General features: G+C 44.1%; 2 protein-coding genes across 5 annotated transcripts in view; one reads left to right on the forward strand and one right to left on the reverse strand.

Annotated features, from left to right (window-relative positions):
- The window catches only part of LOC144136326 (ubiquitin-ribosomal protein eL40 fusion protein-like), a 274,921-nt gene that overhangs the window by 185,958 nt on the left and 71,878 nt on the right, over positions 1–17,085 (forward strand). The window lies entirely within an intron of this gene.
- The window catches only part of LOC144136322 (protein turtle-like), a 63,110-nt gene that overhangs the window by 10,614 nt on the left and 35,411 nt on the right, over positions 1–17,085 (reverse strand). The window contains exons 12-16 of one of the 4 annotated variants that reach the window (XM_077668567.1): positions 14,130–14,210; positions 8,861–9,112; positions 5,282–5,383; positions 2,678–2,818; positions 1,703–1,784 (exon numbers count right to left, since the gene is read on the reverse strand). In XM_077668567.1, coding sequence (XP_077524693.1) covers positions 1,703–1,784; positions 2,678–2,818; positions 5,282–5,383; positions 8,861–9,112; positions 14,130–14,210 — 658 coding nt within the window. Of the gene's footprint in view, positions 1–1,702; positions 1,785–2,677; positions 2,834–5,281; positions 5,384–8,860; positions 9,113–14,129; positions 14,211–17,085 lie in introns of all 4 variants that reach the window. The other 3 variants (XM_077668569.1, XM_077668568.1, XM_077668566.1) reach the window with 3 other exon arrangements.

The following is a 17,085-nucleotide window of genomic DNA, read 5'->3' on the forward strand; positions in this document are numbered from 1 at the left end:
GCACATGACTTATTTTTCATGAGTGCACTATTTTGCGAATTTGGATAAAGTCGCAATACTGGAATATTTCACGGGTATTAAATTTCACAAAAGTAGAGGTAATAGGCCACTTTGAACTTCTTTTCTTTACCAAATTATTCACGGAACCAATTTTTCGTGAGCCCTGTAACTTCAACCGAAATTACCAAGTTAATATTAATGGCACAAGCTTTTTCATTTGAAGAAAAAAAAATCATGCCTACAAGCCTCCAACACCTGCACTCAAGGCCTCCCCGCCATGCCGCTCCCTAACCTCTTGTTTACCACGAGCAAGCTAGCAACTGCAGCGCCACCTAGTTTGTTTGCAAACATGCAGGAAGTCTATAAGAATCTGAATAAACTGGGAACGCAAGTTTAGTTTCTCATAAATGCGATAAAATATCTGCTTTAAGATGATTATACTTGTCCAGATTGGTTAACATAATATGAATCCTTGCAGTGCCACAAGGCAATTGAACAATAGCTTGTATGGTCATGGACAAAAGTTTGTGGGATGCAGATTAGCGGGAAAAAATTAATTTCCACGCTGCCGCGCTAGTCGCTCAGCTGGTATTCTTCCAGAGGATAGAGCATGCAAGTCACCTCATTTCTCAGTGCTTTCCACTGGCCTTCTCTGCCCAACCGCACAAAAATAAATTTGTTTTCTCGTACCTACATCCCACAAATACGTGTCCATGAATGTATATGCAGGCGTCCACCATCGTCTTAAAACTGTGGACAGCCTTGCATGTCAAGCTTACAGCACACTCTGCTTTCTGAGTGTGGTAACAGAGCTTCTTGGAATACAAATGTTACAAAGCATTGCCCAGGAAGCATTAAGCGGATATCCTCAAATGCTAACTGCTACCATAATACACCTATTTGTTTGTTTGAGATGGCATATACTTACTTATTACAGGGTTCATTAAGCAACTTGACCTTGCAGGCGCTTCAGTTAAGATTGACTTTTGACAAGTTGAACACATACACTAAATAAGCGGAGTCTTCTTTATAACAAAAAGTGCAAATCTAGATGCTTAAGGCATTAAAAACAGTATTAATCATGAAAAAGTGAAACTTATGGGAAGTTATTAGCACAGGGTTAGTGCTGTGTCTGCCTGTTTCTTCTCTTGTTTTTTGGGGACTCATTTCTACGATGAACATGCACCAATTAATCCTAAAATATGTGTTGCTAAAATGTAATCTGGCCTCATAAATTATTTTTGTATACTGCAGGACAATTGCTCAGTAATGCAAACCTGAAGGAGCCACCAATTTTTCAAATTATACAGATTTTAATTAAGGTGGCCCATTTAAATACACTCGATTCAGAGAGAACTAAAGTGGTAGTTTGTAAATGTTGAGTGGGTACAAATTAATGAGATCCCACTGCAGCTCTTTATTCTGTATGCCTGTGGACGTAAAAATTGCTGAACTGCTCGCACGAATGCGTTTTCCAGATCTTATCAGAGAGGTAAGGATATACAAATGAATATGAGCTAAAATTAAGAAAAAAAGTAAAAACACTCCCAGTTTTTCTCAGTTCTTTATGGCCCTCTTGGGTGACAAAATTTTTTAGCAGCAGGTGAACATGAAAATTTTCAGCTGACACATACTGTGACGATGAAGCTGTTTAACCCATTGAAAGGCACTAAAATAAATCACTGTAAAAAGAAACACTCACTTTTTGAGCGAGACAGGGCTGCCCCCATGTGAGTGGCCTCCATTGCGGGCATCTGCCACAGGGCACGTCACCATCATGTACGCTGCAAAAGCATACACACACACTGTGAGTCCTCCCCACAATGGACGCATTTGAATGCCTGTATGCACAAAGTCAAGTGTATTGAGGTTCACTGTTAAAAACGCATTAGCAGGAATAATGTTCACTTAAACAGCCTCACTTTTGCACACTAAGCAGCAAACATGACCACAGTTATCAGGGCCAATTCAAGCATTCCCGCCTTTACTTTTCATGGAAAGCCCACACTTTTGGAGAAGCTTGCAGCAATGCATCGCCCACAACAGCTGCCTAACGGTGCTGCATATCTGTTCTTCAAGAGTTGCATGGGCTAGGCACTGCATGGGCTGAGCAGCTGCTCAGGATTGCTACAAAGCGTCAGGGCCAAAGACATCATTGCAAGTGAACACCGGGTAATGTGGAAAACAATAGCATGTTGCAAGTTCCCAAGACAGCAATAGAGCTCTGAATGTGTTATCTGGGACAAGAGCACCCACAATATGGGACTGCCAATCAAAGTTTAGAGTCCTGTTATTAGCCAGTGGCTCAAGGCTACACTTGTGGGGGTGAAAGTCTGACTCATGTGCTCTAATGTGTGGGAGTCAAATGAGCCATTTGTTGCCAAACATTGCTTTTCGTGGACCCTGGAGATATTTGTCCCTGATAGTGCATGCCAAAAAAAAAAAAAAACTGCCAGTTACTATGCCTGTGTAATGCAAGATTCAGCAACAGCTAATTGTAGTGCTGAATGGGCCATTCACAAGTGCTACACAGCAGTGCCCTATGTGCATAGAGGCGCGAACGTCAGTAGGCGCCACTCCTCTTTGCTCCTCGCCTGTTTGCATAATGACGCCGATGCTGTAGAACGGGAGATAGCATGCTTTTAACAGCTGCCGCTGTAAAAGGAGCAGCACGCACCTTTTTCAGCTTTGCGCCGCTTGCGCTTGTTGCAGATCTTGACTGCGCACACCGAAAGGATGATGGCCACAATGAAAAACAGGACACCACCGACGACACCCGAGATGATGGCCTGGTCCCGCTTGTACTTGGGGCCCCGGTCTGAAACACAGCAGCCTGGTGGCGCCGCCAACAAGAACACAACGTTCTCCTCTCCTCCTCCTCCTCATGTTCCTCATGCAAGTGACGATGATCATGAGACCGCAAGCGGCCCATGACGGCTCCACTCGGGAAAACTCCCTCAAACAATGCCTCATGCCCTCTCCTGAATATCTGCCTCACCTCGTCGCTAGTTTAGCTGTGCCCATGCAATCTCAGGCATTACCACATGCAGAATATGCCTTTTAAATTTCATACAACTGCTAAAACAGACACTCACTCCATGCAGGCTGTAGACAAGCTCACTTGGCAAGCCATTCACTCAGACCAAAGTCATGCGCATCCTAACTGTATCTTCTTTTTCATCTCATCTGTTGACGCTGTTTCCAGACCACGTGAGCAAGCCACCTGCACCATTTGCTGTTAGTTTTGTCCAAAGTTTGCCATCTCCTAAATATGATTATAGGCCTACAGTTGACAAATTGGCTGATACTCATGGCTGCTTGCTCTGTTTTGGTGCACACCCACAATCAAGGTAGTACTCATGATTTGTGAGCAGGTTTTATCTATTTTTTGAATTCAGATAGGAGCAGTTAGTCTCACGATGAAGCCAGGTCACTAGAATTCAGTTCTGAGAACTACAAATGGAAAAACCAGCCTAGATGATCAGGGTCAGTTTACACACAGGTCTTGTTTGCATGTAAGCATTCTTTATGCAACCTTTCACCCCAACAACTGGTTTAAATGTTTTACAAATAAATGTTAGCAACGTTATATTTCTTAATTTTAGTGTGCTTCAATTTGAACAGTGTATGCTTGCAGGAAACAGCAGAAGTTTTCTGCAAAAGCTGCCATGTGTGCCTGTGCTAAACAGCATTCATGCTCAATGGTACAATGGTCAGGCACCCATTGCAAAGCTCCTGCAAGGCTACTGTGCCTAAAGCCCGTGATTTCCTGCGGTGGAAAATTTAAAATTCTATGAATCCATAATGAAAAATCAGTAATATTCCACAGGAAACATATGCACACAATGCATAAATATCTGCTCATTTTTTAAACATGCCTTGCATACTCCAAATGTACCTTCATTGAAATTAAAGGTGGCTTTTGCAATTCAGCTTCAGGCCTTGTTATTCACTGCATCTGAAGATTAGCGCTTGTTTCACACAATGCCCCCACAGCAACTCAATGATCTCTCTTGTGATGCCCGGCTTGTGCACGATTCCACACCTGATGTGGGGACTACACCCACAAGAAGGCTGCAGCCCTACAGAAGTTTGCACCCCCCCCCTTGCTGCTCACTTTCATTCTTGGACAGCCCTGGTACCATGAAGCACCTGGAATAGATGCTGAGTGCTACCTGAAACTAGACGTTTCCTGCCATTACTGCTGATATCCCTTTTGTGACTGTTTCCAAAGAAGGGTGCGAAAATGTGCTGTCCTTTAGAGGCACTATGCTTGACCTCCTAGCTTGCTCAAGTCGCAGGGGTTCCTATTGATGTTCACAACAACAATAATAATAATAAGAGAATGTGGCTGATAACACACAACTCCACAAAAAATGCACAAATCCGCAATTTTTCGTGGAATTGTGGCATCAGGAGAAACTATGGGTTCTAATCATGCTGCACTGTCCGATGGAAGGTTTGAAGACTACACTTTTGGCTTATGTGAGGTTCTGTTTTCGGTGATGGTGGTGTTCATGTACAGGCAGGACTGACCTTACAATGGCCTCTTTGCAACTGCTCCGCCTGTTCTGTTTTTGCTCCTGCTGGCCCGACAACAGCGCGCGTGCGGTCACGTGATAGGGGGCACATTTTGCTGACCTGAGATTTCCAGCCGCCATATTGAAATCCCGGAAGCACAAGAAACATTCGAATCCGAGTAGTAAGAGCTAATGCTCCTTAAAAAAATTCAGAAAATGATTAACAAGCAAATGTCATTGCCCCCCTTTTTTTTTAAATAGTGTATGGTCTTTGCAACTAAAGTAAACAAAACTAAACTGCCCCAAGGTCAGGAGAGAGCCAATATGAAAGGCGAACACATATCCAATCAGTCTCCCTAACAAATGGTAACCCTGAAAATGATGGTAGCCACTGTTGAATGCATGACGACAACACAAGAAGTGCACTGCTGCGGAAGCCTAAGCAGAGCCTGCTGCTGAGCTGGCCACAAACAATTCCAGAGTGAGCGGATGCTCATGTGGCCACAACTGTGTGCTCTCTTATAGCATCTTCATACATGACAGTGGTGCACTGGTGCAAAATTTTATCTTTGATAAATTGCACTGGTGTGCATAGGGCTGCTCTAGAATTGACTTCTGCACACTGCACTGGTTTTGGGGGCAACTCTGGTGCAAGTTTATTCAAGCAGCCCTGTGAGACAAGTTGAGCCTCCCACAAGCGGACACAGGCAAATGACGATGCAGTCAGACCAAAGAGCCCTTCGAGGTGAGCAGTGGCATACCAGTGAGGGTCAGCAGTATCGGGGGGCTTGATGCAAAGGCGGACGTGATGGAAAACGCTGACACGCGGATGTAGAACTTGGTCCCTTCAGGCAGGTCCGTGACTGCAGCAAGAGAAAATTTACTTTGCAGCACCTTCACTTTATCTCACAAAAAGAACGGCAGCAATGTACAACAATAACATACTGAAAACACGACTGTAAGGCATCTGATATATTGCAAATCTGTAATTTTGTGCTTACAGGAGCCTGCAATGCACGGATGCAAGTTTACTGGTGGATGCGAGTTCACTGGTACAAGTTTAAAAGCAAATAGCACAGGTCTTTATCAGTCTTGTTTTTCCATTTCTTTTAGACTTTATGGTCTTAAACAGTGTGGGCAATCTGATTTACACCCCTGTAGGTCGTGCGAAAGAGCAGGTTTTTTACATTTGTCTCTACAGCAGTGGACTCTGTGTACTGAAAAATAGCCAGCATCACCATCAGGGACTGCAAATCTACCGAGGCTGAAGAGGTCGCTGTGGCTCTAGCAGTAGCCATCAGCAACATGCGGGGAGAGTCTCTGACCATATTCACTGACTTGCAGCAAGCCTGCAGGAATTACCTCAATGGAAGACTAGGCAAGACGGATACATGACTTATTCTTTGGACATGAAGGCTCAAGTCCCGGAATCAAGCATCAGAGATATCGGAGATATTATGGGCACCACGATACGTGGAGGAACCACATGGCTGAAGCCACCGCTCGAGGCCACACTTAGCCAGCGGGGGTTGAAGTGTGGCTACCACAGCCTGTAGCCAAACAGCATGGCACAATACTGAAGCACACAAGGGCATAGGAGATGATACCCTCCGCCTCACCCTAAGCTTAGCAGAGAGGAGGCAACACGCTGGCGCCAGCTTAAGACAGGCACCTTTCCGTGCCTATACATACTGAGCAAAATTCATCCCGCTGAATATGAGGATAGATGTCCAGACTCCGGGAAAGGGCTACACTATTCCACATGTGAGTCTACCAAAGTAACCTGGCAGTGCCTTCCCACAAAAGTCCCACATTGGAGTAGGTAGTGGGAGACGGCCCTGACCAGGATGGCCCTGGAGGACCAGCTTGCCTCCTTTATAGACCATGCCTGTGTAGCAGCCATCTCCATGAAGTTCTGGACTAGAATTGCTTTTTTATGTGAAAGCATGTGTTTTGAGGAAAGGAAAGGTTTTTGAGGAAAGGAAAGGGCACAGTAGCTCTCACACCCCACATCTCGGTGGACACCTGAACCACCCCTTAAAGCATGCAACTGAAGGTGCATTTGTCATGGGTCCGAACCCCTGTTGCTACCTAGCCTCCAACTTGACTAAAACATGTAAGCTATATGCGAAGAGAAATGCTATGGCACAACGCAGAACGCTGTAAGAGGAAGCAAGGCAGCAATGTGGGCTAGTTGGTTGTACATTTGGCGGTAATAATGCGCTACACAAGGAAAAAAGAACCGAGGAGAGGAACTGCAGCTCAAAACATTGGTGCAAATGTAGTCGGGAATACTGCACTACATTGAGGTCAGCCAGTGAGGATTTCATCTACACTTTCATAGATTAGGGGTGGGGACTTGGTATTACATCATTGTAGCGTGACTAGGTATGACGCCACATTACGTCGTCCTGTGACTTGATGTGATGTCGCATTACATCGCTGTCATGTGAACTGATATGACATCACATTACATTGCTGTTACGAGACTTGGCACGACGTCACATTACATCGTTGCCACATGACTAGGTATGGCGCCATATCACACCTGTCACGTGACATGGTGCCGTTTTCCACGGACACATTTTGCAGACATGGCCTTGAAAGTGAGTCATCTAATACTTTCGCATTAATAAAGCTTACTCTTCCTCTTATATGAGACTACAGTGAGTCTGAGTATGTAGGAAAACTCTGCAATGTAATACAAAAATACATATGACATTTGTAGTAAAAGTTGTTGCAGGACCATTCTTTGATAACTGTGTAAACAAAGCAAGGAAGCTCTCAGAACTTTTGCTTCCCCACCACCCTGGTGTGAAGAAGCAACAGCAAGGGCTGTTCCTCCTCCCACCGGAGTAGCATTCGCTTTGGGAGGTAGGTGAGCAGGGAAGTTTTAGTTGCAACGTGCTTGCTACGGAGAGAAATTAGGTGCAAGTGCCAAACTTGCAAGAATAATCTTAAAGTGGCGGCCATGCAACTAAGTACTAGTTGTGTTCCTATTAATACCAAGCAATTAATTCTGCATTGCATATTACAAGTGCCACTATATATGCTCATCGCATAAAATATACACTATCACAGCAGCAAAGCAACAGAATCCTCCCAATCCCTCATATAATGTGTTGTTATTGGTGCCAATATAATGACTTGATATGCAGATAATGCAGATCTGTTGGCTTCCTTCACATGTGTTACATGTGCGGGGTGTTTCACGTAACTTGAACCAAGGATTTAAAAAAAGCAGTAAACCGCAGCCCGCTGAAACCAACGATGCATGTTTGCCATCATGTGGCACTCCTCAGAGTATTTTTTATATTCTGCTGAATTAGTTAATTAACTAAGATGAACTATGAAAATTTTCAAATATTCATTTCAGTGCCAAGAGCGTTACGTTAGGTTGTAGAGCAGGTTTAGAAACAACCGATCTAGTTTATTGTAGCATTGTATCTCCTACGGGGTCCTTTTTGCGGCATCTAAGAAAACCCGCGAAATATGAAAAAATACCACGTGACTGCGCTCGTGCGCTACCATATTGCAGCGCTCTCAATGGCGTTTCGAGCAAACGGAGCATGCTGGCTGACCGTGGCAAAGTGAACAGCCGCTGCTCTTAGAAGTGCTGACGCGCTGTCAAGCCGCTGCTAAAAGCGGTGGCTGTTCACTTTGCCATGGTCAGCAAGCATGCTCCGTTTGCTCAAAACGCCGTTGAGAGCGCTGCAATATGGTAGCGCACGAGCGCAGTCCCGTGGTATTTTTTCATATTTCGCGGGTTTTCTTAGATGCCGCAAAAAGGACCCCGTAGGAGATACATGCTAGATCGGTTGTTTCTAAACCTGCTCTACAACCTAACGTAATGCTCTTGGCACTGAAATGAATATTTGAAAATTTTCATAGTTCATCTTAGTTAATTAACTAATAAAGCAGAATATACAAAATACTCTGAGGAGTGCCACATGATGGCAAACAATGCATCGTTGGTTTCAGCAGGCTGTTGTTTACCGCTTTTTTAAAATCCTTGGTTCAAGTTACATGAAACACCCTGTATACTTGCTGTTTCATGTAATATGACCCAGACTAAAAGAAAAATGGAATCCTGCACATGGATGAAACCAAATGAACACTAGCATTTTTTACATAACACCCCACCGAATAAATAAAATGAAATTATTTGACTAATTAGTTAATCAGTTGTTTCAAAACAAAATAATGATTTGGAAGCCAGCAAATCCAAGTTCAATAAATAATGCACCCATTCCCATTCATTCTCAAGCTTCAGCATTAAGCAGGTGAAGCAGCCGATTTGAAGCAGACTACAAACAAGCAGAGAAAGGGCTTCAACTGACTGGTGTACTCGCTGCCGGTCATGATGTTGGTGCTGCGGGCCCAGGTCTTGTCGGGTGACCGGTACTCGACACAGTAGAATGCAATTGGTACCGAAGAGTTGGCTGGTGGCTGCCACGTGACCAGCACCCCAGCAGGTGTCTCACGCACCGTCACATTGCGAGGCGCAGACGGCTTGGGACCTGGCAAAGGTGATGGCGCAGGGGGAGGCGGAGAAGGGGATGGGGAGGAGGAGGAAGGCGGAAGCCAGGGGGCTGCACGTCAGGCCGTGGGGCTCTGCCCCTGGACCCAGTGGTCGGAGAGAGGGCACACCACATAGCAAGCCACAGGCAAAGGAAATGCTCTACGTACTGTAAAACTTAAGCAGTACACCTAGCCCCACCTCGGGACCAATCTTGTCTCACTGCACTGCATAAAGCAACTGTTACAATTTATTATCTTTTTTTTTTGCTGACTGAGCGCATTTGGCAATGCTATGCCCGTTACTTGACAGTTGTGCTTTCCACAGTTGCTGGGCTAACTTGAGCTAACTTTTGGAGAAGCTTTCTAAAACGAAAACATCAAGGCTCACCTACATTTGGCAGAAGCTCTGCCCAGTGAAACTGCGAGGCTCTACAAGTGACAATAGTGCATACCGGATTTTCTTTCATGAACAAACAACGGGATGTCACTGCAGCAGGAAGAGGCAATTAAGCCACAATAAATTCTGTTCAATGCACAACTGAAGACTTTGTTTTCTTGCAATTCTTTTTTTTTTCACATATTGCTGAAACAAAATCTACTTAAGTGGCAGCGCCACTCGGTCACACCAAATCATTCCATCTCTCCTACTTCATGTTCTCACCGCAGCAAAAAGGAAAATAAAAGAAGATTATCGAAACATAATCAGTACCAATTGCAAACCAATTATATCGACTCTTTTTTTCAAATTATTCTAGCTCTGTTCACAAGTACAATGTTGTCTTTTTTATCGGAGAATTTAAGGTAACGGTTCTTCGCCCACTGTGAACAAATTCTATTCGGTATTCGTAATGCAGAATGAGCTACAGTCAGGTACAATTCAAGAACAAAGTGGCTTTTCCCCGTCAAAGGACCCCTTCCAGCCAATGGCGCCTGCCAATTCTCGTGACCCTACTAGCGTGACAATGCACGAAGTGGCAGATGAAAGGGGACAGTCCCCTCCCTCTATGGGGTGGGTCTCTGCATTGTCACGCAGCTCCCTGCATTGTCACGCTACCAGGGTAATGAGAATCGGCCGACGCCACTGGCTGGAAGGGGGTCCTTTGACAGGAAAAAGCCACTTTGTTCCTGAGTTGTATCCGACTATAGCAACATTTCCGCAATATGATGTAAACTAGAGATAACCAAGCAGCCTCCATATTCCTGAAACTCAGTGCGCAGCTTCCAAAGTGACTCATGGAATACATATTTCATTTCCTATTCCTGCTTCGTACAACTGCTGTTCCAGCTTTGTGCAGAATCACCGCACCTTCTCCTTAGTGCCCTCATTGTCAGTGGGAACATACATCTGGTATCACCTAATCCTGCAGCACAGCTGTTGAGTTACTTTACTTATCAACTCAGCCAGCACCCATCAGGCTTTTTCATCACAAGCAGGGCAATAAATGAGACACAGTCAAATGAGCAGGTCAGTGGGTCCTTCTTGTGTCCCTCTCTTGTTTCAGTTCCCACATTCAGCAGCGCGCACTGTGTGCACAGGTCAGGTCAGGCACGAAAAGTGGGAAAAATGAACAACAGGACAAGTGACATGCAAATGGAGCAGGGCAAAGCAAGAAACACAAGCACAGGCTGCTGCACAACCTGCCTACCCAGTGATCATGTTGGAACCGCTGAAAAATACAATGGTCTTTGTTTGCTTGGATCTCAATTGTTCTAATTGAATTTTCAAACATTTATCATTAGATCTAGCATATCTTTTTCTTTATCCAGCTGCCTGTTCCAGATTTGTTTTCACTTAGTCGGTCAACACAGATGAGCTCACTCCGGCATGTAAAGGTACCGTGCAACCACAACATTTGCTGCCAGGGTGTCCTGACATCAGAGAAGTCTTGTGGTGCCATGTTGCCTTGTGTGCCCATCACCATGTGAGGCGGCATACGCAAAGCTGCCGTGGTGGAGGCATGCAACCTGCAGCAGCAGACATGTTCAGCAGCACAAGGGAGGTAAGAGGGAACAGACAGAAAGGCACACACAGAGAGAGATCCACGAGGAAGCTAGCCCGGCACCATCTCGACAACAGGCACAAGAGCGGAGGACCAACTTTCTGCAACACAAGAAACCAAAAGAATACATGGAGGCAAGCATGAAAGGAACTCAAAAAACAACAAAATTTGGCTCAATGCAGGCAAACAAAAAAAAAATATGTAAACAAAAGTCTAACGATCAAACAAATGATAAATTTGTCTTTTCTTAACTCATAGCAAAAGGAGAGCAATTTTGACATCAATGCAGAGCCCCAAACAAGCAAAAAGCCCATGCCAACTGAAAGAAGAAAAAAAGATTTTAACAAACAGATTTGTGAAGTAACAGACCAAGGAACATCTTCACACAACAAAACAGCCCAGGCGATGCAAACGAAAATGGGTGCTATGTGGTTTCAAGAAAACTGATACCACAGTGCAGTTTCAATTCTTCACCATTTCTCTATTCTGAGAAAAAATGAAGAGTCACAAGTTGTACACAGCTATATGTCACACATGCACTTCCTTTGGCCACCATTGACAAAGCTAGGATTTAAGCAATGCAGGTGTCTCATCTGCACAGGTTCAAGAAAGAAACGTGGCCACTTTGCTTTCCTTTAACAACCACACATTATTCATGTGATACATAACGCTTTCTTTGAGTGACACACATTAGCTGGGTGGAACCAATCCCATGAGCCAAGCAGGTGGTGATAGAAAGCATTCTTACACCATAAATGTGCTGCCAGCTATCCAGTGAGGTCACCTTTTGAGATGCACACTGCTTCTTGCGCTAACACTGCAATCCAGCAACTCAGCATAAACTGCCTAAACTGATGCTCTGCAATGGTGCTATTGCATCCATGAAGGCCACAACAGAGTGCTTCTCCAGGTACATTAAAAAGACAGCTATAGTGATCAGAGCACTGAACTCACCAACAAGGCCAATGTGCAAGAGTTCGTTCACAAAGGGCAGCTGTTCAACTCCTTTAGAAAAAAACTATACATGCAGCTACCCCAGTCTAGAGTCTGTGTCGAATTGACGGGGACCCATATGGGACAATAAATGTTTGTAACACTTGCAGGTCCAACCCAGATTGCGTGAAGGTCCAAAACGGGACATTCTGTCAGCAAAGATGGAATGGCAGTTTTTGGCAGTCAGGAACTGCAATGCCTTCCATACCATAAATATAGGTATACTTAATGTTATTTTTGGGATGCCCCTAACCAAACATTTCTGAGGCATGCATTGTCATCCAACAGCCAAAACGCAGATTCAAACACACTGAATTGAGCCTTGTCACAGCCATAATGAACAGCAAAGATAAAGCACTGCTGAGGCTGCTTGCTCTCTAACTCATAACCTATGGCAGGATTAGAAGTTGGGTGGCAACTACTATTTGACAAATCTGCCTGTGCAGATGTGTTTTAAGTTGCAAGTGCAAGAACACCTTCTTTTGCACAAAGAGAAAATGCACAGCACGAAAGGCCTTCAACAGCTTTGATGCTCAATTACCTGAAAAAAGAGCAATAAATATTCAACCGGCATACAAGAAATACACAACTTGTGACAAAATAAGACATTTAGAAATTATCCACCAATAAACATCAACATCTGGATGCTCAGTAAATGATGCATGTTATCTAGAATGAATGCCTATTAATCGTTCAGGTAGGTTTAAATGTTTTAAGCGCACTTGGGTGCAAACTCAAGAGGGTACATTCAAAATTTTTTACGAGGTACATCTCCTAGGAGACAGCAGAAATTCGGTCAGGAGGTTTTGCCACAGCCCGAAAATTCCTAACTTAAAGGAGACCTACCACATACAAATGAAATCGTGTAGAGTTTAGTATCTGCTAGTATTGAAGGAAAGAACTTATATTTGAGGCAATTTCAACATAAGCTCAGTTTAACGTGCTGCACCATGAACCTTTGAATAGGATATATGCCAAGAGGTAAATATACTGCAGTCCACAGACAGCAATCAATACACAATTTGAATAAACAATTTTGGCTGATTTCAACACTGCACTGAAGGAGCCATTTGTTTTCTTGAAAGTAGCAAAGTTTGGTAAAAAGGAAAGCTAATTTCCGTTGAGCCATCGGCACTAAACGGCAATCTTGTTTTCAGGCTATAAAAGGCAAAGATGATCATAGTGTGAATGTGTGCCAGCTAATGGGACAATACTGCTTTGAAATATTTGATTATTCTGTATGTGAGGTGGTTGAGTGCAGCATATAAAGCGATGGTGTCCTCAAGTGGCCAAGCATAAAAACGACAGCCACAGAACACATTTCTTGCATTGCAGCAAAACACTTGATTTCAGGTGTCAAATGATCACCTGATGGTTGTACCATACCAATAAATTTGTTATCAACATATCCAATCAAAATTTCACTCATCAGCACTGCACTGCAATGTCCAGAGCACGTCTGGATATCCAGTACTCCACAGAATGTTCCAATTCCGAACTCATACAGAAGCCCACTGAATGTTTGAACATCTACTAGCTATTGTTTATTGGGTGCTCCTCAGAAGTTTGTAGTCCACTAGGAAACAAGTGTAAATGCCTGCCTGCAAACATCTTTAACCGCATCCTATGTCACAGAAATAGCCAATAGATAAGTGCTGAAAGTGGCATTTCAACATTATATAGCCCCCTGTGATATCACCATTTCAATAGACCCAGTGCTTTCATTTTTAATTCATGTTTGCTTTGTAATGCGTCACACAAAGACAGCAGAGCCACTTATTATAAAACTCAGTAGGTAACTGACTAAAAACATAGTGAGCTTGGGCAGAAATATGGAACGAAATACCATTATCATTTTTTTTTCTTTCCTTCATGTTTTTGCAGCTACAATCCACCTTTTCCTGTGCTATGACGTTCCAGATGAACACAAGGAACATGCAAAGAACCACCTAAAAGACAACACTGAGGCACATCCATCTATAGTTATCTTTAAAATTATATGGCTCACCCCACGGATGCACTAAGCTGCAGTTCATACCAAGGACAACAACAATTAAGAAACCTGCAGAAATATGCAACTTCCAGCAGCTCTTACCTGTCGGAGTCCTGTTCACAGTGGGAATGTAAGTGGAGCCATAGGCGTCCGTCGGGTAGGCCCCTTCAATGTAATTCCACTCTGCACATGCATTCAACTCAGTTTCAGCCAGAAACCTCATATGGGAAAATAAACAAGGCGCCACACAGAGAAACGAAACTAGTATGCAAAATCAGAGCTCTTTTCCAAACACTGAGAAGAGACAGCTGCTGTTTATTCTTTAATTCTTTGATGCCCAGTGCAGGCACATGACCCAGTGCATGCTCACATACAAATAAATGACGTGCTCAAAAATAGCTCCAACGGATTTTCTCCAATGGGACACAGACCAGAAATTCAAACACACCCCTGTGCAAAGATCAATACTGGACTTCCATAGGAGGTCCATAGGATGTCATTCCTGGGCATCAAGAAGATATCAGCCGACAGAGGTACAGAACATTTATTTCCAGGCATCTGAAATCTTTTCACATATGTACATGTAGAAGATAATTATGCAAAGATGTCCAAACAGCACTAAATTTAATGTAAGATATGTGTGAAACAACACAGTCAAGGATCTAAACATGCTTTGACAAAACTGAATGATCAGCAGGTGTGTAACTTTCATGTGGATATTGCCGTGAAGTATCGCTATTCTTTCTTTGTTCGGTCAGTTGGTTCTGTAAATTTCATACCTTTGGCGTACACTGTCGTCAATTTCCACTTTGCTTCATGCAGCCGCGACACGTTAGCTAGAAAGTTCTACGTCATATTTAAACAGAGCATAGCCAAGAGGTGCGCAGCACATATTATGGTTCAGCTGCCAACTGCAAACACCACCATCACTGCCATCGAGTTTCTTTTAGTTCTTGAGCTTAGTTCACACAATAAAAAACTTGGTTTGAAAAACCTTAATTCGTCTGCCTTCCTGCCCATCTACTTGTCACCAACTGCGACAGCTGCACAGTGTGTTGAGGCTGATTGTGCCAAGGCATTATGTAAGACGTTTTTAACATAAACAGTCACAAGATATTCATAGGTCAAGGGGGCCTTATTTTTGTTGCAAAAACTATATGTGCTGTAGACGTCCACTGGACAGCGAAAGCAATTAGTTGAGCCCACTTATAATGGCAACAGATGTAGCGAACACTCGCTTATTATGATTGAGTGCAGTGCTTACCATCAAAATATGCACTGGGGCAATGACAATCCATCTCAGATGCAACGAACACCTGTGGCCGCAACACTCGGTTATAGAAAACAAGGAGGCGCCATAAACTCGCCCCCAAACATAAAAAAACTTGCACTTCCCCCTAGCGCAGAGACTGAAGAGTATCTCTCAGCCCCTGCGACACCGCCTGGAGAAAACATGTCAACCCAAAAAAGCGAGAAAGAGGTGGCGTCGAAGGAAACCGCCGCCAAAGCGCTCACCAGCGGCCTGCAAGGTGAATCATTGCCTGAGTGTGCACCAGCCGCACGAAGCACCCCAAATGGAATCAGAAGCACGCTGGGCGCAAGACAGTGGCAGTGTCTGAAGTGAAGCTACTGTGAATGGTTGGGGATCAACTAATGGCAGTGATTTGAAATGTCTGAACGCTTTGCTGGCCATGCTGGTCATGTGGTATGTGCAACCTGCCTGGTCGGCTTCCCGTTTTGTACCACTACCCCGTGCAGGCAGAGCCAGATAGCAGACAGTGCAGCTGATACATTTTTTCGAACATGCGCTGCGCAACATCAGTCGCTGCTCGGGCCCAGGAAAGATAGATGACATTGTGGAAGACACATATAGTCAGACACAGGTAGATTGGTGGCAACATGTCGCTGATGCATATTTGGCCAGATAGTACCACAGATGACTATGATTGTGCAGATGACAACGTTGCAGAGTCGTGCACTGACGAAGCTGTTGTATGCAAAGTAAGAGCACTCCTCTACCACTAGGATTCTGATTAATGCGGCCAATGTGCCACTAACTGTCATGGACACTACAAGCACGATTAGTTTTTATTCTGTCCCTAAAGCAGACTGTTGGCAGCAAAGACTTTGGCAAGAACAACATAACTGCCTTGTAAAGCCTGGAAAGTGCGGCGGTAGGGTCTGCTTTGAAAAAAATAACGCAGTTTTTAAAGAACAAACAACAGTTTTGGTGTTCTTAGTATTTCTGGCTGTAATAGAGAGGGCCCACCTACTACAAACATCGGATACAAAGAACGCTATCCGCATGACCGTCAGCTTTGTTGTAAGTGGGCTCGACTGTAATTCTGGCCTTCCTACACATATCTGACAAATGTCTAGTAAATGTTTGAGGATATTCCACAGGGTCAAGCAGTAACTGCATGAGATGCTCCTCACAATGCGACGTATGACGGCAACATCCGTCGCCTACTGCTGCTGCTCGTGCATCAGCATGAAGCGACAAAATTTGGCGACAAAGTGGCACACTTTCAGTGTGGCATCTACCGCTTCGATGGTCAATCACCTCGGGTCATCAGGGAAGTATATTACTCTAGTGCCTCAATTGCCAGACTAAACAGCATAACGATCGATCAAAAATCAAAATCCCTCTTGGATAATACATTGCATTTCTAAAGAGCACAGCGCAGTGGGGCACTAAACTATAGTTTACGGTGCTGATTTTAGTGATCACTTTTTACTTGTCTCGAGACTAGTAAAAAGTGATCGAGACATATGCCACAACACCCTTTCTTGTTCCACTACTCCTACCAAGCTTTCAGTGAACTCTTTTGATACACGACTCATGACAGTACCTCCTTTAATGTACTCATGACGAAGCGAGTGTCGGCAGCATGGACCTCGTCGGCACGTCCTTTGCTGAAATACGCTGAAACCCCGCTAGAAAAGCAAATTTTGCTTGCAAAATAGCTTGATTGGAAGTTACGTACCAGCAAAGCCTGCTGCTATTGGCTAGTCTCACAAGCTTCAACTTTCTGCAAACCCAGAAACCGAGCAATGA

The sequence above is a fragment of the Amblyomma americanum genome, chromosome 6 (genome assembly GCF_052857255.1).
Source record: "Amblyomma americanum isolate KBUSLIRL-KWMA chromosome 6, ASM5285725v1, whole genome shotgun sequence".
NCBI classification, from domain to species: Eukaryota; Metazoa; Arthropoda; class Arachnida; order Ixodida; family Ixodidae; genus Amblyomma; species Amblyomma americanum.